This window comes from Neopelma chrysocephalum, unplaced genomic scaffold (assembly GCF_003984885.1).
Source record: "Neopelma chrysocephalum unplaced genomic scaffold, ASM398488v2 Primary Assembly neopelma1_125, whole genome shotgun sequence".
NCBI lineage: Eukaryota > Metazoa > Chordata > Aves > Passeriformes > Pipridae > Neopelma > Neopelma chrysocephalum.
This window is the reverse complement of record NW_020897787.1, coordinates 1,093,029-1,113,097: the sequence shown is the minus strand read 5'-3', so window position 1 is coordinate 1,113,097 and position 20,069 is coordinate 1,093,029. Positions and strand designations below refer to the sequence as shown.

Here is a 20,069-nt window from a genome sequence, read left to right as displayed (position 1 = left end):
GCCATTCCCATCCCCGCATCCGGCCCAGCTCAGTGCCACAGGCAGCAGCTTGGAGCCCAGCCAGGATGATTTACGGGATCGGACGGGGCCGAGGCAGTATCCCAGGGAAGGGCGAGGGTGCGTGGGAGTCTTGCTCCCTTTTTCCATAATAAATCCCCGTGGGAACTGAATGTTCCCGGGTCGGGGCCGGAGGCAAACTCAACGCGGCGTTTCTCTGCCGATCTGTCCTTGGGACTTAATCTCAAACCCGTTATCGCTGCCCCCATCGAGTGCTGGGAGGCACTGATGCCCATTACGGTGGTTTTGGTGTCCCTTCCAGCTATTTTTTTCCTCCTGACCAGCTCGGGGTGGTTCGAGCTGACTCCTTCCCTCCATTAGCATCGGTGGTGGGTGTGTGCCGGTCGCCTCACTCCGGTTTTGCGGGGTATAAAGCGGGCGAGCCCCTCTCCACCCCCCGGTCCCCCACCTGGCAGCCACCCGGGCAGGGGCCATGGCCGAGCTGCCCACCCCAGACCTGCCCCCGGCCCGCTGCAGCGGCCGCTTCACCATCAGCACCCTCCTGGCCGTGGAGGAGGAGGGTCGGGGTCCCTACAGCCCCACCGAGGGGCCCGGCTGTGACAGCGCCCAGCCCTCCCTCTGCGGCAGCACCCTCTGCACCAGGACCTTCGGCTACAACACGGTGGACGTGGTGCCCGCCTACGAGCACTACGCCAACAGCAAGGGGGTGGGCGACCCCAGGAAGGGCAGGCCCTCGCTGGCCGACCTGCACTCCATCCTCAAGGTAACGGGGGCTCGGCCGCGCCCGTGGCGTCCCCGGCATCCCCCGGCCGTGCCGCCGGTCCCTGCGATGTGCCTGTGGTGGGTCGCTCTGTCTCCTGCCTCTTGGGGCCAGGACTGATGCTGTGCCCTGGAAAGGCCCCGGGAGAAGCTGGAGGGAGACCCCAGCTGTTTCCAGCTGTTTCTGACTGTGTGCGCAGCCAGAGTGTTCCCTCTAGGGATGCCTGGCTGCTGCCCACCCTCACCCGACTTCCCCTCACCCCGCAGCCTGACCCGGGCCGCCTCCACAGCCCGGTGTGTGACCCGCAGTGGAGCAATGGCCTGCCCGAGGCCGGGCCGGAGCCGGGGCTGGAGGAGGCAGAAGGGGAGCCAGGCAGAGCCTCGGAGCCGGAACCCGTCCGCTTTGGATGGGTGAAGGGCGTCATGGTGAGTGTGACCCATCCCACACGGAGCATCCTCCTGCCCCCACACCCCCGAGCATTTGCCCCTTGTTGCATTTTCCCCAATATCTGTATTTTTTGCAAGTGCCCGCGCTGTGAGTAACTCCCCACCCTCCTCAGCGGGGTGGTTTTCTCTCAGGAGCAGCAGAGCTGGCGTGGCCTGGCCATGCCCAGGGGCCCGTGCCCTGATGGCCAGCACTCTTCTCTGTCCCCCCAGATTCGCTGCATGCTGAACATCTGGGGAGTCATCCTGTACTTGCGCTTGCCCTGGATCACTGCCCAGGCAGGAATTGGTGGGTGCTGTGGTTCCTTGGAGCTGGGTGGGATCACTGGGCTCACCATCACCCAAACACCCGGGGTGGGAACGGTGTGGCATCGAGCATGGGGTGATGTGTAGGTGTCTTTATGGGTCTTGTAGGGAAGGCAGGGTGTTCTGTGGGACCGGGGGAATGCAGGATTGAAGCAGTGCCCTCTCCCCACAGCCCTGACGTGGCTCATCATCCTGATGTCCGTGACAGTGACCACAATAACTGGCTTGTCCATCTCTGCCATATCCACCAATGGCAAAGTGAAGTCAGGTAGTGTGTTCCCTCCCAGCCACCCCGGGGGTCTCCTTCACTCCGTGAATGTGACCTCCTGGTACAGGCTGCGAGGTGCAGGGGGGTCCCCAAAAACCTGTGGGAGAGGCAGTAATGCCATGGGGGTGCTCCCGCTGCCTCAGGAGGCACCTACTTCCTCATCTCCCGGAGCCTTGGGCCGGAGCTGGGCGGCTCCATCGGGCTGATCTTCGCCTTTGCCAACGCTGTGGCCGTGGCCATGCACACAGTGGGCTTTGCTGAAACTGTCCGGGACCTGCTGGAGGTAAGGAACTGCCTCGGGGTCCCACATTCCCCCTTCTCTCCATCCTCACCTTCTCCTTGCACAAGCTGCATTAGTTAACATTTTTGTTAGTATTGGACCACTGATAATCAAACAGCAGCTGCTAAAACTCATGGAAATCCCAGTGTTTCAGTAAAGGGGAGGGTTATTTCCACACTGTGAACGGTTCCCCCTCCCCAGGAGCACAACTCCCTCATGGTGGACCCCACCAACGACATCCGCATCATCGGGGTCATCACTGTGACGGTGCTGCTGGGCATCTCCCTGGCTGGCATGGAGTGGGAGGCCAAGGTAACCCTCACTTCTGCTCATGTTATTCCCTTGGGCTGATAAGAGCTGTCCCTGCTGCCCACCAGGCACCCGAGGAGCGGAGGATGCCTGTAGCTCCCCCAAAACGGGCGAGGGTTCCTCCTAATGCATCTTTCATTCCCTCCATGCCCTGTCCCCCAACCCCTCAGCTGGCTCTTTCTGGTCTGGCAGGCACAGATCCTGTTCTTCCTGGTCATCTTGGTTTCTTTCATAAACTACCTGGTGGGGACAGTGATCCCAGCCACTGCCGAGAAGCAAGCGAAGGGTTTCTTCAGCTACCGAGGTGGGTCCACGACGGGCTGGGGTTGTGCTCAGCAGGTCCAAGGGCATCACTGGAGCCCAGCTCTGTGCTGTTGCTGGGGGAGATGTTTGCCATGGGAAGGTGCTCCTTGCTGAGCCGTGTCCCCTCCTGTGGGTTCCTTGCCTTCAGCGCTGTGCCTCCATCCAGTGCTGAGGTGCCTCAGCCAGGATTAAAGCACCTGGGAGACCCAAAATGCTTCTTCTCTGCTTCCTCCCCAGCTGATATCTTTGCCCAGAACTTCGTGCCCAACTGGCGTGGGCCCGAGGGCTCCTTCTTTGCCTTGTTTTCCATTTTCTTCCCGTCAGCAACCGGCATCCTGGCTGGGGCCAACATTTCGGGTGACCTGAAGGTAGGTTGTGACCAGAGCTGGCATTTCTCAGGGCTCAAGCCCTGTTTTCCCCAGGGCTTTCATTTTGATCCAACCATTAGTTTCTGGTTTATTTCATCTGTAAACTTTGGGGGAGGCTCAGCCAGGAGTTCCTCTATGGCTTTGTGATGCAGTGAATTACAATTTCTCTTGTGTAGCAGCCACAGATAAAATGCCACATCAGTGGTGCTGCTGGAAAGCTGCCTTACACATCTCTGTGATTCCCTTGGGCAGGATCCTGCCGTGGCCATCCCCAAGGGTACCTTGATGGCCATTTTCTGGACCACTGTGTCCTACCTGGTGCTCTCTGCTACGATTGGTAAGCAGCATGTCCTCAGGTGAGCTGGGTGGATGGGCTCGCCCTCCCCCAAAAATGGGTGAGCTGGGAGGATGCAGCTGGGTGGGAGCCAGGAGCAAGCTGCAGACACTGGCACTGATACCCTGGGGTGGGTGCCACGGGTGCCAGACCTTGTTGTGCCTCCACGTGGGGCAAAGTCGCCCTGGGTGGGCGACAGAGCTCATGGCACTGCTCACAGCCATCGTGCAGTGGGGCAGCCCCGCGGCAGGGACTGGGGGGTTGTCCCAGGAAACGGGACGTGGGGCTGGGCTGTGTGAAACCGTGGAGAGATGCCAGCCCTGCTCTAGCCCTGTGTGCCCCCCCAGGTGCCTGCGTGGTCCGAGACGCCTCGGGCAGCCTGAACGACAGCGTGGCCGTGGGGTCTGTGGGCTGCGAGGGCCTGGCCTGCGGCTACGGCTGGAACTTCACCGCCTGCGCCCAGCGCCAGAGCTGCCGATACGGCCTCAGCAACTACTACCAGGTGCTGCTCAGCACCACCACCAGCCCAGCTCCTGCTCCTGGCTGGGTTTGTGCTGCAATGGATGGATCTGCCAGGGCAGCCGTGTGCCTGGCACCCGGGGGGGCACCCGTGCTGTTAAAGCACCCGTGTAACAGGGATGCACCAGGGAGCGTCTTCTTCGGGATTGTGGACGTGGCTGGACTTTGCCGCCTGGATAATGTGGATGGAAAAGCACTGAGGGTGGCAGGATGCCAGCCTGGGGGCTGGAAATCCCTCAGGGCTGGGGGGGAGGTTGGTGCACCAGGGGTGCCAGGGTTCCTGACCCCCTGGTTTTCACGCAGAGCATGAGCATGGTGTCTGGATTTGGGCCCCTCATCACAGCAGGGATCTTTGGTGCTACCCTCTCCTCGGCACTGGCCTGCCTCGTCTCAGCCCCCAAAGTCTTCCAGGTGAGAGGGCGGCGTGTCCACATCCCCCAGCTCCTGTCCCCAAGCCTGGCAGTGGGTGATGCTCCTGGGTGCAGAGCCCTGCAGCTGTGAGCAGCCCTGGGGTGAAGGGGATGCTGCCATCCCATGTTCCAGAGAAGCTCACTGTCCCCTGTGTGTCTCTCCCCACAGTGTCTCTGCAGGGACCAGCTCTACCCTCTCATTGGTTTCTTTGGGAAGGGCTATGGGAGGAACAGCGAGCCCATCCGTGGCTACATGCTCACCTACGTCATCGCCATCGGCTTCATCCTCATCGGTGGGTACTTGCCACCCTGGCACCCTGCTGGAACCTGGCACCAGCCAGCAGCTCTGTCCCTGCCGCTGACAGCTCGCTCTGCTGCTCCTGCTCCCACAGCTGAGCTCAACGCCATCGCCCCCATCATCTCCAACTTCTTCCTCTGCTCCTACGCCCTCATCAACTTCAGCTGCTTCCACGCCTCCATCACCAACTCCCCAGGTGGGCTGTGCCAGGCCGGGCCGTGCCACGTTGGCAGGTGGCAGTGGCTGGGTCCGGCCCTGTGGCAGCAGCGGCCGCTCTGTGTGTTTGCATGCAGGCTGGCGACCCTCCTTTCGGTATTACAGCAAGTGGGCCGCGCTCTTCGGGGCCGCCGTCTCGGTGGTGATCATGTTCCTGCTGACCTGGTGGGCAGCCCTCATCGCCTTCGGCATCGTCGTCTTCCTCCTGGGATACGTCCTCTACAAAAAGCCGGGTGCGTGGCAGTGCCCCGGCACAGCGACGCCCCGGGAGGTGTCCAGGCCCGTTGCTAACCCATCTTCCCCGTGCAGATGTCAACTGGGGCTCCTCCATGCAAGCCAGCTCCTACAACATGGCCCTCAACTACTCGGTGGGGCTGAGCGAAGTGGAGGAGCACATCAAGAACTACAGGCAAGGGCAGCTCAGTGCTGGGCACGGAGGGAGGGGGATGCAGAGCCAGCCACCACACCCAGTAAACCCAGGATGGCTTTGTGCCCATGCCCATGGCCACATCCTCACCACCACCCTCAGTAACCAGGAGCTATGGCAAAATGTGTCTGTCTCCAAAATCCCATGTCTGTGCCATGTCAGCAGAGGTGGAAAGCTGAGCAAACCCTGCCCTCCCTGTACCAGGCAGATGCAGACACACTGGTCTTTTTATATCAGACGAGACCAAAGAGTGAGACTGGATCCTCAGCCATATGATTTTTTCTCATCCTAAAGATGCTCCCTGTAGTTGCCGCTGGCCTGGCATGGGAGGAGAGCTGCAGGTCATTCCAGAGAGCTGCAGGTCATTCCAGAGAGCTGCCTCCAAAGCACCATCCCTCACTCCCTTCCCCTCCTGCCCGCAGACCGCAGTGCCTGGTGCTGACCGGCCCGCCCAACCTCCGCCCGGCCCTGGTGGACTTTGTGGGGACCTTCACCAAGAACCTCAGCCTGATGCTCTGTGGCAACGTACTGATTGTGAGTCACCTGCAGAAACCAGCTGGTTCCTTGTCCTGGGGGCTCCAGCCACCCACAGACAGTGGGCTGGGAAATCCAGATGTGTCCTGGTGGGCCCACGGGGTGGGGATTGATGCTGTATGATGGAGTGTGTTGACTGGAAGCCTCTCTGAGTTGTTCACCAATATCGGTGAAGCACTGGGATGTCCTTGTGGGCTAAAGGCTTCCCTTTGTCAATTAATCACCAAAGATTCTGTAGGATGAGGCAGCTGCTCAGAGGATGGGGGGTCCTGCAGCCCAGAACCTCCAGAGCAACTGGGTGCAGTAAGAGCCAGCTCATCCATTCCCGTGGCACTGCTGGCACCGTGTGCCCTGGCTGTCCACTCACCGGATTCACTGCTTTTCTTGCCGTGATTGCAACCTCCCGTGTGTGCAGTGGTTACATCCACCTCTTACCAATGATTTGGGAAGAGAGGAGCTAGAGGTCCTTGGTGGCAAGACCACCAGCTGTGAGGGGCTGCCTGAGCCCCTGCCCCCGCTTCCTGCAGGGCCCACGGAAGCAGAAGATGCCGGAGTCCCGGCTGACGGCAGATGGCCACGCCAAGTGGCTCATGAAGAGGAAGATCAAGGCTTTCTACACGGATGTGGTGGCTGAGGATCTGAGAAGCGGAGTCCAAATGCTCCTCCAGGTAGAGCCATCTTTGGCTGTTGATCACCAGGGTGCCTCCTCTTCCATCACAGCTCGGGGGGCTCTGACCCCCCTCCCCAACCTCCAGTCAACCCCTTTGCGTCACTGCCCCGTGGACTGACACCACTTGTGTCCATCTGTCCCTGAAGAAGGGTCTCATGGGGACACCTATCCATAGGCTGCTGGCCTGGGGAAGATGAGACCCAACATCCTAGTGCTGGGCTACAAGAGGGACTGGCGGACGGCGTCTCCGCAGAGCCTGGAGGACTACGTGGGCATCCTGCAGTACGGCCACGCCGGCTCCTCCGGGGACACCAGCACCTGGGGGTGGCCCCGTGGCTGCTGAAAGGGACACTGCAGCCACGAGTGCAGGGTCTGGCCGGGCTGGCACTGCTGCCCCCATTAACTGCCTTCTCCTCCCTCCTTCCAGCGACGCCTTTGATTTCAAGTACGGCGTGTGCTTAATGAGGATGAAGGAAGGGCTGAATGTTTCCCGAATGCTGCAGGCACATGGTAAGTGATTTTGGGGTGTGCCAGCCAGCACCATGTCCCCACACCATGTCACAGTCCTGGGGGGGATCAGAGGGGATTGGGACAGTGAGGCACTGCCGTGCTGCCCGTGCTCTTCCCCTCCCTCCTCAGTTAACCCCACGTTCGAGGCAGCGGAGCGCCCCGAGAACGGCACTGGCAGCAGAGCAGCCCCAAGCACAGGTAGGTTGTTCCTGGCTTTGGGCCATCTGGAGCACTCCCAGCTCTGAGGATTTTTTTGGGGAGCCAGGTTAGCAGGGAGGGGTTTCAAGCAGTGATGGGGAGCAGGGCTGGGACCAGGAGGAAGTGGTGCCTTTAATCTGCAGCCGGCGATGCCCCTTGCTGACATGGGGACCCTCTTGCCCTGGCAGGGGACTGCACTGCCTTGGCCAGCGAGCAGCAGGCGAGCACCATCTTCCAGAGTGAGCAGGGCAAGAAAACCATCGACATTTACTGGCTCTTCGACGATGGAGGTAACCTTCCCCTTGGGCTGCTGTGGCTCTTTGCTGCCCACCTGTCCAGCTAATGTGAGCCCAGGAGGGCTCCCTCCTTGCCCAGTGGTGCTGGGGCATCCCTGGCATTTGGCATCAAGAAGGCACTCTTGAGCCTGGGGGTTACTGCCATGTGTCCCATGGGATGTTTTGGGACAGGTCTCACGCTGCTCATCCCGTACCTCCTGGGGCGCAAGAAGCGGTGGGGGAAGTGCAAGATCCGGGTGTTTGTCGGTGGGCAGATCAACAGGATGGACGAGGAGAGGAAGGCGTAAGTGCTGACGGCCCCACAGCCCCTCTTAGCCCCTCGACCACTGCCACTGTCCCCAGGGTGGTGGCAGGAGCTGCCTCCCTCCTGCTCTGCGTCCCACGGGATCTGTGAGCTCTGACTGGGCTGCTTGGCCTCACTCCTTTGAAAATCAGTGTGGCTGCTGAGTGGGAAAACCTGAAGTGCAAACCAAGGCCGGTGGCAGGGCTTTCTGCCACGGCAGGTCCCTGCCAGAGCTGCCATTCCCTGCTAATTTTGGGAAAATGTGTCCTTTTCCCTCTGGCAGGATTGTCTCTCTGCTGAGCAAGTTCCGCCTTGGCTTCCACGAAGTCCACATCCTCCCTGACATCAACCAGAAACCCCGGCCAGAGCAGTAACGGCCCCCTTCCTCTTCCCCTTCCCCCTGCCTCCCCAATCCTGCCCAGCCCCTCTTCCCAGTCCCCTTCTGCTTGTCTTGCAGCATCAAGAGGTTCGACGACCTGATCGCTCCCTTCAGGCTCAACGACGGCTTCAAGGACGAGGCCACGGTGAACGAGATGAGGCAGGGCTGTCCCTGGAAGATTTCTGATGAGGAGGTTGATAAAAACAGAGCCAAGGTAGCACCAGTCCTGGGAGGGGGGCTGCTGCAAAGGGTCTCCTGCTTTTTTTAGACAAAATTCGGTCTTTTTGGAAACCTTAATTTTGCGTTTGTCAACTCTCTTCGCTCCGCAGTCGCTCCGACAAGTGAGGCTGAACGAGATTTTGCTGGATTACTCACGGGATGCAGCACTCATAGCCATGTAGGTGCCAGCAACGCCCTTGTGCCTGTTCCTTGCCCCATGGCAATGGTCCCTCTGGATGTTCCCCCTTTCCTGGGGGGGAAATCCTGGACAGACACCCTAATGCTGTGGTGGGATGGTGCCGCAACACAGGGAAGGCACCCAGGGGTCTGGCCTCGGTCCTATCGGGGGGGAGGACACGGTGCTGCCCCTTTCCAGGGAAATAACCTATAGTGGGGTGGGAGAGGGGCTGTGGCCATGCCTCAGCAGCCCCCCTGTGCCGCAGCACCCCGCCCATCGGCAGGAAGGGCCGCTGCCCCAGCACCCTCTACATGGCCTGGCTCGAGACCCTCTCGCAGGACCTGAGACCCCCCGTCATCCTCACCCGAGGGAACCAAGAGAACGTGCTGACCTTTTACTGCCAATAAAACCTCCCGCATCCCCCCCGACTCGGCTGTGAGTTTTTCAGGCCAGTTTTGATCTCTGAGCACACTCATCTCATCTCATCTCAAGGGGGACAGCCCCAGGGGCCAGGAGCAGGTCAGCACCAAGCTCAGGGGCTGCAGGGACCCTGCAGGTCCCTTTGGGGACAGGGATGACAGCTGAGCCCACCCCGACAGCTGAGCAGGAGCGAGATGTCATCTCAGGCTGTGGTGCCTGGCTGCAGGCCCAGGTCCAGCTCCTAATGGAGACATCATTAACCACCAGAATCGGGACATTTCCTGGTGCAGATGGCCCCTGGCAGGAGAAACCTGCCCCGAGCGAGGTTGTGTCCAAAGACACAACCCAGGCCCCTTTGTCACACTGCAGGAGAAACACATGACATTGGTCACTTCAGTTACAGAATTTACTGATAATCACCACCAGGATTAGAAGTGTCAGTAGAAAAATAAAATTTACAGAATTTTTGATCATACAAAGATTTGTTCATGACAGCCACGGTCGTGAGCAAGAGAGGAAGCCAGGTGAGAGCAAGGGGGAAGCTGCACACAGAGAGCAGGGCCATGAGCTCCCACATGAGCCAGGGGTTCCTCCAGGACAGGCGGCTTCCCTGGAAGGTGTTTCCTTGACTGATGGGCTCCCTGGCAGGGCCTCCCAGCTGCCCAGCCCGGGACACCTTGGCGTTGACATTTTTGCAGGCTCTTTGCAGCTTTTGGCAAGTTTGACTGAGCAAAGTCTACCAATACCTGCTGAAAACGGAAGGGACTCCTCCACACACCTCCCCTGGGATAAAGGAATGGAAAGGGAAGGCCAAACCGGTGAGAGGGGAGGAAACTGCCTTCAGTGACCGACCTGGGGCTTCGACTCAAGGGTATTCCACCTTCCTGTTTGGTTCTGGTTTTACTGGAGAGGGAGGTTGGGAAGGCAGCCAGGGGAGTGGAGGATGCTCTGCAAGCACCAAGATGACACAAAGAACTTGCCCTCAGCACTAATACCTGTCAAGACAAATCAGAAACTGATTGTTCGCCTTTTATGTGAGAATTCCCTAAAAATTTCTCAGTGTCTGGGCACAGAGAGGCACCACCAGCTCCAACCACTCCACATCCAAACAGCAGTCAAGCTGCCAGTTCTCCAAGTAAACCAGAACCACCTCAAAGTAAGAGTCTGGGAGATCTGAATGGGTAGAGAACAGGAGTTTTTCAGTTTGCCCAGCACTGAGTGATTTTACTGAGCAATGTTTCGTTTGTTCTGAGCTCTGTAGCAGCCCCATTTGTGTCCTGCATTCCTCAGCCCCATTCCTGCAGAGGAACCATCCTCCTGCTGGAACACAGGGCACAGATAAAGTGCTTTCCCAGTTGCAATCAGCTTAGTGGCTACTGAGGGATGCCAGGCACTGGGGCAGGGGAAAGGGGAGCACAGCGGGTGCCTGGACACGGGTTTCTGGCATCATCTGAAAGGTAAGGCCAGACCCACCCAATCCAAGTCCCCTGAGAGACTTTCAGTCCATCCAGGAAGACTCAGGGTAATTCCTGTGAATTAAACCAGGCACTCCAGACATGTGCTGAGATAAGAAGTTGTAAGGGGGAAAGACAGTAGAGAGATCACTATTCCTGCTTTTTCATTGCTTCTGTCCCCAAAGAGGGCAGGAGAGGCCCAACCTCCCCCCAGGGCTGTCCTGGCTCTCTACAAACAGCACGGCACATGGGCACTCCACAGATCCAAGGTTCAGTGCAAGTAATACCACTTGGACCTCACCCCCCTAAGGAGAAGGATTCACATTAAACTCTTTTCTAAAATGCACAGCTTTATACCCTGAACTGGGCTAAAATTTAATCTCAGTAAGTGGCTCCTGCAAAACACCTCTTGCCAGCAACAGACCACTCGGGAGAAGCTGGTGCAGAGAGAAATCCTTTCCCATGATAAACACGGTGCCTTGTTGAGGGATCACAGAATCACTTCGTTTGGAAAAGCCCTCTAGGATCATCGAGTCCAACCTCTGAGTGATCACCCCCTTGTCAACTCGACCACAGCACTGAGTGCCTCGTCCAGTTGTTTCACACAGAGGACACGGGCTCATGGAGGGTCCTTAGGGAATGCTGCAGGTACAGAGGGAGCTGGTTTGGAGACCAAAGGAGTTCAGCAAAGACACACAAAGGGAGTGTGTCCCACAAGGCTGGAGGCAGATGGTGCCTTCTCTCCGCAGCTGGGAACAAACAAACATGGACCACAGCAAACCCCTGGGGCTGCCTACACCACCCCACAACCCTGGGGTTCAACCCCAGCTTCCCCGGAGAACCGAGCCCTTGGGAGCACCTGAGCTGCCCCAGCCATGTGGCACAGCTCTGGGCACGAGGGCAGAGCCACCAGTTAAGTAAAAAGTCACTTAAAGCCAAAGCAAACCAAAACAGTCCATGAGGAGACCGCTCTGCCAGCTAAGGGTTGGTTTGGGGCTGTGTTCAGTCATTTCCCCTGCACAGCTCCCAGACACAAATCTGCACCCTCATCCATCTAAAATGAGTTTTCCTTTTTGCTGCTCTCAAAATCCACTAAGACTACGACCTGGTATGAAGGAGTTTGGGCTGGGAAGAAAACAATTTTTTAATCTAAAGAAAATTTGCATTAAAAGAGCTTCAGGTTCACTGAGAACAAAGCAACAGCAGGTCAAAGCACTAAGTGAGCTCTGAGCACACCGTGTCACTCTGTGGTCCTGCTCCTACTCCAGCACAGCCAGTATCACATCTCAGTTATGTTCCGTGGCTACAATTCATCACTGCTAAAAGGTATGTGGGCCTCCCCCTCCAGAAGCCATCTTCCTACCCTCCAGAGAAATAAGTTTCACTTGGCACTTAATGTTACCAAAAAGTAACAAAATTCACAATTTTCAGCTTAATTCCAAGCCACACTAGAGGCAGGAGCAGGCCCTCACAATTCCTTAAATCAGTGGAGGAAGCACAAGCCCCGAGCTGTGCTCCCTGGGATTTGTTTCAGAGGCAGAGCAGGTGCCAGGTCCTTCACCCCCACTCCGGTTTGCGTCCTCCAGCCTCCCCAGGGGGAGCTACAGCGTGGCCAGAATGCGCAGGAACGACACCACCACCACGCAGAAGGTCTGCCCCACACCGAAAATGAGGGCCTCGAAGGGGATCATCTTTTTCCCCGCAGCTCTGTAAACTCCAGCAAAGGCAGCGCCTGTGGGGAGGTGAAAAGGCGAGATGTGAATGTGGCACACGCTGCTGCGCCACGGGGATGGACGGGAAGCCTCGGGATATGGAACTGGGGCAGGGAACAGGGTCAAACGCGGGGCAAGGGGGGAAACAGAGCTAGAGCGTTCATCTCCATGCCGGGGAACGCCAGCGGAGGCGACCCCTGATCGCCACAGAGCCCCCCCGATCGTGCCGGGCGCCTGCCGTACTTGTGAGGGTGCCGGCGGTGATGGGTCCCACGATGCCCATCAGCAGGACGCTCACGGACATGAACCGGCCGTACTTGTGGTGCCGCAGCGTGAACAGCGCGAGCAGAGCGGCCGGGACGTGGAAGGCGAGGGAGGAGACGATGGCCCACAGGAAGACGCCGTACCACATCTCTGTGGGGAGAAGGGCTGTGAGGGCGGCCCAGGGCCTGCGGGCCGCCGGCGGCGCCGGCGGGTGGGCCCCGCCCCGAGCAGACCCCGACGCGGGGAGGTACCTGGGAAGGTGGAGAGCGGGCTGGAGTAGGTGGTGGTGCCATTGCCCACGCGGGGCACGAGGCGGAGGCTGAGGATCTGCTGCAGGAGGCCCCCGCCGCCCGCATCGCCACCCTCCATCCCCGCGCCCGCCCCGCCGCCATCCGCCACCGCCCCTTCCGCCCGCCCCCTTCCGCCTGCCGCAGCCAATGGGAAGCGCCGTAAGATGACGGGCAGGGCTTTTCACCAACCGCCGCTCGCCTCCGCGCGGCCGGGCCCCGCCCTCCCCCGCGCTGCCATGGAAACGGCTGTGGGCCGCAGGGAATGCTGGGATTGGCGGGACGCTCTGGCCCGCTGGCGGACTCTCGTCGCTGCTCCCCGCGCACGGCGGCGCCTCCTGGGAGGCGCGACCGTTCTTCCCGCCCGCCAGGGGGCGCCCGCGGGTGGTGGCGGCGCTCTGGGCGGCAGTGAGCGCGCGCGAGGCGGTGGCGGCGGCGGGAGGTGCCTGAGGCGGCGGGGCCGGGGCCGCACCATGTCGGGGTCGGAGTCGGAGCAGGACCAGGAGCAGTATTCCTCGGCCGAGGACGACGACTACGTGCCCTCAGGTGAGCGGTGGCGGGCGGGGGCCGGCGGCCCCGGCGGTGCCGGCGGTGCCGGTGCTCAGTGGCTGCGCTTGCAGGTGCGGAGTACAGCGAGGACGACGAGAGCGAGCTGGTGCGGGAGGAGGAGCCGGCGGAGAGCCCGCGGCCGCCCCGTGGCAGGAGGAGCCCCCGCCACCCCCCCGGCAGGTACGGCCGCGGGGACCCGGCCCGGAGCCGCTGAGGGGCGGGGAAACGGGGGACGCTGCTCCTCGCTCCGGTTCAGCGTCAGGAGCAGCCTCAGGCCTGACAGACCGTGCCTGAAAGCCCTCCCCGGCAGTAGCTGCTTCCCTTTTCATAAGCCTTTTTAAGTGCAAAGCACCCATCAATGGAAGAAAACCCCATGTAGATATACGTTGTTTGAGGTTGGTTTCAGTCCAGCCCAAGTCCTCCTCCCTCCTGGTTCCTCCAGTATCCCAGAACCAGAGAACCCTGGAATGGTTTGGGTTGGAAGGGACATTAAAGCCCATCTCGTTCCGCTCCCTGCCATGGGCAGGGACACCTTCCCCTATCCCAGGTTGCTCCAAACCCCGTCCAACCCAGCCTTGGACACTTCCAGGGGTGGGGCAGCCACAGCTTCTCTGGACAACCCGTGCCAGGGCCTCCCCACATCGTGTACCCACAGACACCCACACATGTGGCAGTTCACTTCAGGGGCACTGCCTGCATCAGTCTCACTGTGTTTTCTAAGCAGCAACATCTTTTAATTAGATACCTTCACCCCCCAGGTTAGAGGGAACTTCCCACATCGAATATCTTAGTGGGAATGTGAAATACCATGTTGCTTCACTCAAGATTAGAGTTCAGCTCTGGAATAGTGTATATATTTTGTTTTTCTTGGTGTCTGCTTTCAGGAAGAGGAAGAAAGGAGGTCTCTTGCTAGAGCCAGACGAGAAAGAGGAAGAAAAGGCTCAGCAGAATGGAGAGGAGGAAGTGGATAATGTAGAGCAGGTGGAAAGAAGCAGAGAAGAAGAAGAAAAAAAGAAAGAGGATGCTCTTTGGGCCAGTTTCCTCAGTGACGTAGGACAGAAACCCAAAGCAGGGGCTGCCACGCAAGGGACACAAGCCAAGAAGGTAAGAGGGGCCTGGGAGTGTGGGCAGGGCCTGGAGGTTTAGAGCACACGGTTGGTTCTGGCTGCTCCAGATGTCAGGCAGAGCTGGGAACAGGCTGGGTTTGCCCCTGCCCCTCTGCTTTGTAGGACTGGAGCCCCACGATGGGCCAGACTGAGGAGGTCTGTGATCTGGCAGTGCTGCTTTGGGAGCTGCTTGCCAGCATCTCAGAGGGTCCCATGGAGCTCTGTTGGCTTTTCTTCCTGGTCCTGGATTCTCCTTGTGACACAGGAACAGCACCATGAACTTTGGTCTGAGCTGTGCTTGTGGGTACAGCTCTCCCAGGGGCTTGTGCCTTTCCTGATGCTCAGAAGGGAAAGAAAAAGGCAGGCTCTGTGTGTGTGTGTGTGAGTGGGGAAACAGAAGGGGCCTGTGCTGACATCTCTGCCTTGCCATTCATCCTCATACAGATGGGGTCTGGAAGGTGCTGCATGTTGAGGTGCATGTTTGCTACAACACTGAATCTGGCTTTCTCCCATTTCCCCCATAAGCCCCAGTAAGGTGCTCTTGGTCTGCAGAGGTTTTTCTGGAGAGGGAATTCTCTATGTGATTCAGAGGGATTTGGTTCCCAGTGAAAGCAAAAGGATGTGTTTGCCTTGCAAAGCCTTTCACGCTGCAGGTGGTGGAAGGGAAGAAGACACCAACACTGACCCTCTGTTGCTGGAACTGTCAGTTGGGGTCAGTGAAATGGTCAGCCAAAAAAGTGTTGTGCCTGGCAAGTACAGTTCTGACCGTGTGAAGCTTCTTTCTGTGACTGTTGGAAGGTTGCAGAGCAAGTGTAGTTGTGTATCTTTGGTTGCAGCTTTTGGAAGAAGAGTTCTTTTCATCTGAGCCCTCCTGCTTCTCCCTTGTTACTAGCTGAGCAGCTGGGGTGGTTACAGGTAGAATCAGAGAGAAGGACAGAGTGATTTTTTTCCTCTGAGCAATTCTACTTTTATGGGCAGGCTGCTAAAACATGAGTGGTCTTTGAAAGTTCCTCCATAGCCTGGAATAATTCATGGAGTGATGCAGTTTCTCTGTTCCCTTTGTGAACTTCTTAACTTGGACTTGCATTGTCAGCTTGAAGATCTCTCTGGTGTGTGGTTGATTTAGAGCAAGAATTTGGGGGGTTTGTTTTGATTATTTATAGGGTCTGAGGTTTTTTTATGGGTTTTTTTTTAGAAGCTGTAGCTGTGACTGAGTAAATTAAGAGGCATTGTTGACAAGTTGCTTAATAAAGATTTTTCCTTCTCAAATAAAGAGATGTTATTGACAAGTGTGAAGATCAGCCTTGCTTTTCCTGCTGATGGGTTGTGTTCTTTATTCTTGAGAAAAAATCATCGTATTTTTGTGGAATTCACCCTGGCAGCTTTACTGCCTGCTGGTGCTTAGTTTGAGAGAAGTGAGTCTTTTTTTGCTTGCTTTCTGAACCACCACAAAGTGCTCCTTCCTACATTTATCACAATTTCACTTCTTATTTTGGGTCTGTTTTGATCCTAGAACTCCAATGACAGCCTGGAACCAAAATGGGGGATTTCATTCTGTGGAAGGGGCATTTATGTCCTTTTTCTTGTCTGTGGGTGACTTGCTTTGACCCCCAGCCTAAACTGCAGTGCTACCTGAGGTCTGGGTTGGGTCCTCAGCCCCATGGAATGGTAATTTTGCTTGGCTCCACAAACACATTATTTTACTTTCTCCTTCATGTATTTTGTAGGCTGAAGAAGAGAAGAGTGGCAACAAGCTTCAGGAGAAGCCAAAAGATTCAGGAAAAGTGACAATCACCAAAACGTTCGATTTTGCTGGTGAGGAAGTCAAGTAAGTTGGCAGATGTGATGTGTCCACTGTGGGCCCAGTGCAAGCTGGGAGCTGCTGTGCTGCAGGCAGGCTGGACCTGGGCTCTGAAAAACACTGGGTCTTCTCTTTCCTTTACACTGTTTTTTTTTATCATGAGTAAATACAGACCTCGAGGAAAACGAGGCCAAGATTTCCTGCCCGAGAGCTGTGGAGTGTCCTTATATGCAAACATCAGTCTTTGCTCAACCTCAAAACAGGCCTGTAAATTATCTTAGGCCTCCTCAGCTGGACAGTGTTTATATACTGGTTGGCAGAGCTTCCCAGTGGCACTGCCACAGTGAAGGTTGAGACAAGGAGGGAAGCACGCTGGTCCCACAGGGATGAGGGTAACGTGTTTTATTCCTTGGGGCTGGTCCAAGTCCTGTGCTGGGGGCAGGATGTTGGCTGGCACTTCCCCTGGTGATGTTCACAATCCATGAAGAAGAGCAGGCAGTAAGATGTGTTTTGTTGAACAGACTTAACAGCTGAGTGCTTTTACTTCTGAAACAGCTGCAGCAAAGGGGGTGGGCTGGGTAAAATCATGATTTAGGCTGAGCTTGGCTTGCAAGAGGCCCTTCAGGCTGTGCTGAAAGAAGGGGCAGGTGTTTTATAAATTCATAAGACCAGAACTGAGGGGCCTGGGTGAACCCACCTGAAATCTGAATGCCCTGGGACCTACTGGTTATAACCATGGGGCGTTTTCTTTATATGTAGCAGTGAATCTGGTTTTGTCAGGCAGGAACTTGGCCTGTTTCGTGCAACACCAGAGGGCAGCAGTTCCCAGCAATAACACCCGCGCTGCCTAAATCTGGAGGAGGAGGAGGAGGCAGAGAGCTGAGGCTTCCACTGCTCTCGCTGCCTGAGCTGAGGAGAGCCATGAGCCGTAGTAGGAGCTTCCCGATTTCCCTGCACAATCCGGGCTGCAGGAATACCCTTTGTTCACTGATGGAATGGCAAAGAACTGTAGCACTGCAGCTTTTGAGGAAGAATGTGTCTGTCATATCCTTTCTCCAAAGGCGAGGCTAAGCCCTTCCTGTGGACAGATAAAAATGTGTAGCAGAATTACAGGCAGAAATTTTGTGTTCTGACTGCCCTCCTTAGCCACCAGCTTGTTTGTCCACGATTTTCCTGGTGCCTTGGGGCTGCATGAAATCAGTTTGACAAACGTGGACACATCCATCTGGGTGTTGTAGGTGAGTGTTGTGGCCTAACACGAGCATAGAAGTGTGTCACTTAAAAGAGGGGGTTGATTTACAGGAAAGCCTACCTTGCAGGATTACTTCAGAACGTGAGGCTTCCACTTGTGGAAAGGAATTTTTCATGTGCAAATTTTTTGGTGAAGTATGGGAACCTTTAAAGTAGGGAGCTGATAAAAATATCTGCCTTGAAACTGCTTGTTTACCTGTCTCTATGAAAAGAAGCCCCAGTTAATTACAATTTGAGCTTAGAATTACTCAGGTGTTGGTCTGATTTTGGAGTTCTAGATTTTGTGTGGTGGTGACAGATTAGCTTTAGGAGTGCAGCTCTTGCTTTTATTGGTAATACTAGTTGTAAGGGTTGGGGAAACTTTCTCTGTCCTTCAAAAACAAAAAAATCCTTCAATGTTTTTTGCCCCCTGATTTTTGTGATGTTCAAAGCTGGCGCTTTTCTGTTGTTTGCTACATCTTGCTTCTCCAAATGGGTTACACTCTGAGCTGTGGGTGGGGCACAAGGGGTTCTCACAGCTGCTGGTACTTTCCCCTGTCGATGCCAGGTGAGGGCCAGAGGGCTGCTTTTTCTTCAGCATAGCAGGAGCTTGTCTTTGCACCACCCTAACGACTGCAAATGCTCTGAATACCAAACACTGACTTCCTTGCCTGGGGAAGCAGCTGGCAAATCATTTGTTATGAAGGCCAGCACATGGTAGTTGTGTGTGTGTGTTTCTGGCCTGAAAGAACTGAAATGAGAACCGTGGCTTTCCTTTCTAAATGGTTGGAGGCTGCTGTTGAGTGTTGCTCTTTTGAAAGCTTCAGAAGAATTTAGATCAGTATTTAGGCAGTGATAGATTCAGGGCACAGATTTCCACAGTCTGCTTACTGAAGCTCTGAACAGAAGATCATTTAGCCCTGATCTCTGTTGCAGAACAATTTATTTTCTCCCCTAAGAAGTTTGTAGGATCTCTCTTGCTTGATAGGAGTAGCAGAAGTGTCTTGAAAGAGATCTCCAGCTACAGGGCTGTCTGGAATAGCGAAGGACCTTCCTCCTTCAGTTGTCAACTCCCTGTGGGTTATTGTTGCACTTAATGTCCCTTTTGATGAGTCTGTGCTTGCATCAGTTGCTAATGCTGAGCTTAAAGTTCAGAGTGTTACAAATTAACAATCACCAAATGAAGAATTTGGTGGCTCTCAGTTTACAAAATACATGGTTTAATATTACCTCATAAAACCAAAGCTGTTGAATCCTGGAACTGGGAACAATCTTTAACTGATTGCAGTGTTTTCCAGTTGGGACTTTCCTGTCTGCCTTTCCTGCCTCTTTGGTGCTAAATAGATTAGGAGCAGCAGGTGACTGTCACCCAAATGACTGTAGTTGTGGGCAGTAAGAGCAATGTGCTAAGGCAGTTCAGCATCTAAATGGAAGTTCAAGCCATTTCTCCCTGGCAGAGGAGATTGAAGCTCCTTTGAAGCCTCTGGTTTATGAACTTGCCTCACAATGCAGAACGTGTGGTTGCATTAATTAGCAGTGACCACCTCAGAACTGTGGTCACTGCTCAGTTCCTCACCACTGGTAGGTGGCAGATAGCGACCTTGTCAGAGGTGATTGTTCCTGATGCCTGGAAGACTTGCAGATTAGATTTTTCATTAACCCTTGAGCTTTTTTTGAGTGTCTTCACTGTTCATGCACACATTAAACCTGTTCCTGGCAGGTGTTCCTGTGATGTGAGTAATTCTTGGCCTCTTGCCACATCTGGGGCCAGAGTTGTCATGCAAGCTGCATGGCTGCTGGCAGCATGCTGGGCCTGGATCCACGCAGAGATGTGTCAGGAATAGGTTTCAAGATCTCCCTGTGTCTGCAGTGTGAGCTCCCTTCTGCTGACTCGGTGCTGGGGTGAGTGCAAAGATCCAGCCCCTACCTCCTTGCACACTGTGTGTCTTCCTCCTGCTGAGCAGCTGGTGAGTGCTGAAGGCATCATTCCTACTGCAACATCAGAGATTGCCAGAGCACAGAGCCCTGAACTGAGGCATTTACACCAGGGAGCTGGGGGTTTGCTTTGGGATCTTGCATATCAGGTAAAGGTTTGTCCAGTGAACTCTTTGGTTACTTTCATATATGAAGGCTGAGATTTGCTGAGTTTCACTGAAGTTCATCTTTTAAGGTTGAGCTCAGTAATCTTTATCTGCTTCTTAAGTGCCTGTCTCCTGATTAATTCAGGCTGCTGCTGAAGGTATTCCTCAGTGTTTGCCTGATTAAAGTTTGCTGTTGAACCTCAGTGCTGAAATGCTCATGGTTGGTGGGGCAGCAAGCCCTGCTCAGGGCCCTCACTCAGGGAGCTCAGATAAAATTCATAGCTGTGAAAATAACTAAGAGTGGTCTTTTTTTCTTTCCTGAAGGGACAGATGATGACCCAATTCCACAGATATTGTTTGCTTTTTTTTATATTGCTTTGAGGCAGGTTTCAGTAAGGCAGTAGTCCAGAGGTATGTACAAAGGAGCAGAAAGCTCTCTGATGTGAATGAAGTCCTTGAAGGCTTTACAGATGTAAAGAGGGAAAATCCTTGGCTTTCCTACAGAACTTTGTGTTGATGTGTCTCAAGGCACCTTTTAAAGAAGTGTCATTATTCCCCATTTGGGGATGTGAAAACTCAGGCATGGCAGAGTTGATGACTCCACGGATTCACTGGGGCTCCTGTATCTCATGGCTCAGG

General features: G+C 55.8%; 3 protein-coding genes across 4 annotated transcripts in view; 2 read left to right on the top strand and 1 right to left on the bottom strand.

Moving 5' to 3' along the window:
• Positions 1-490: 490 nt before the first annotated feature.
• SLC12A3 (solute carrier family 12 member 3) lies at positions 491-8,949 on the top strand. 2 transcript variants are annotated; one of them, XM_027698188.1, is made up of 26 exons: positions 491-781; positions 1,045-1,203; positions 1,435-1,510; positions 1,700-1,795; positions 1,939-2,078; positions 2,277-2,387; positions 2,577-2,688; positions 2,925-3,055; positions 3,308-3,392; positions 3,737-3,891; positions 4,212-4,319; positions 4,488-4,611; positions 4,711-4,812; positions 4,910-5,065; positions 5,142-5,241; positions 5,682-5,793; positions 6,321-6,461; positions 6,639-6,745; positions 6,891-6,973; positions 7,103-7,171; positions 7,360-7,461; positions 7,639-7,750; positions 8,034-8,120; positions 8,208-8,343; positions 8,459-8,526; positions 8,810-8,949. In XM_027698188.1, the coding sequence occupies exons 1-26, from the start codon at positions 491-493 to the stop codon at positions 8,931-8,933; spliced, it is 3,087 nt and encodes a 1,028-aa protein (XP_027553989.1). In that variant the 3' UTR covers positions 8,934-8,949. The 2 variants fall into 2 exon arrangements, with proteins under 2 accessions (XP_027553989.1, XP_027553988.1); XM_027698187.1 differs by having other exon boundaries at positions 8,792-8,949.
• A 385-nt stretch (positions 8,950-9,334) lies between these two features.
• TMEM170A (transmembrane protein 170A) lies at positions 9,335-12,764 on the bottom strand. Its single transcript, XM_027698197.1, has 3 exons — positions 12,628-12,764; positions 12,356-12,526; positions 9,335-12,132 (listed from the first exon to the last, which is right to left on the bottom strand). Exons 1-3 carry the CDS (start codon positions 12,743-12,745, stop codon positions 12,002-12,004), a joined length of 420 nt encoding a protein of 139 aa, XP_027553998.1. The 5' UTR covers positions 12,746-12,764; the 3' UTR covers positions 9,335-12,001.
• A 311-nt stretch (positions 12,765-13,075) lies between these two features.
• Positions 13,076-20,069, top strand: part of CFDP1 (craniofacial development protein 1) — a 60,663-nt gene continuing 53,669 nt past the window's right edge. The window contains exons 1-4 of the mRNA XM_027698298.1: positions 13,076-13,209; positions 13,284-13,392; positions 14,097-14,316; positions 16,046-16,146. Coding sequence (XP_027554099.1) covers positions 13,137-13,209; positions 13,284-13,392; positions 14,097-14,316; positions 16,046-16,146 — 503 coding nt within the window. The 5' untranslated portion in view covers positions 13,076-13,136. The remainder of the gene's footprint in view (positions 13,210-13,283; positions 13,393-14,096; positions 14,317-16,045; positions 16,147-20,069) is intronic.

Bases quoted from the DNA above. Each gene is read 5' to 3' on its own strand.
- SLC12A3 (XM_027698187.1), top strand. From the start codon at position 491: ATGGCCGAGCTGCCCACCCCAGACCTGCCCCCGGCCCGCTGCAGCGGC. The intron at 5,794-6,320 runs GTGAGTCACCTG...CGCTTCCTGCAG, and splicing joins TCTGTGGCAACGTACTGATT to GGCCCACGGAAGCAGAAGAT. The intron at 8,344-8,458 runs GTAGCACCAGTC...TTCGCTCCGCAG, and splicing joins TTGATAAAAACAGAGCCAAG to TCGCTCCGACAAGTGAGGCT.
- TMEM170A (XM_027698197.1), bottom strand. From the start codon at position 12,745: ATGGAGGGTGGCGATGCGGGCGGCGGGGGCCTCCTGCAGCAGATCCTC. The intron at 12,527-12,627 runs GTACCTCCCCGC...TTCTCCCCACAG, and splicing joins CCCGCTCTCCACCTTCCCAG to AGATGTGGTACGGCGTCTTC. The intron at 12,133-12,355 runs GTACGGCAGGCG...ACCTCCCCACAG, and splicing joins CACCGCCGGCACCCTCACAA to GCGCTGCCTTTGCTGGAGTT.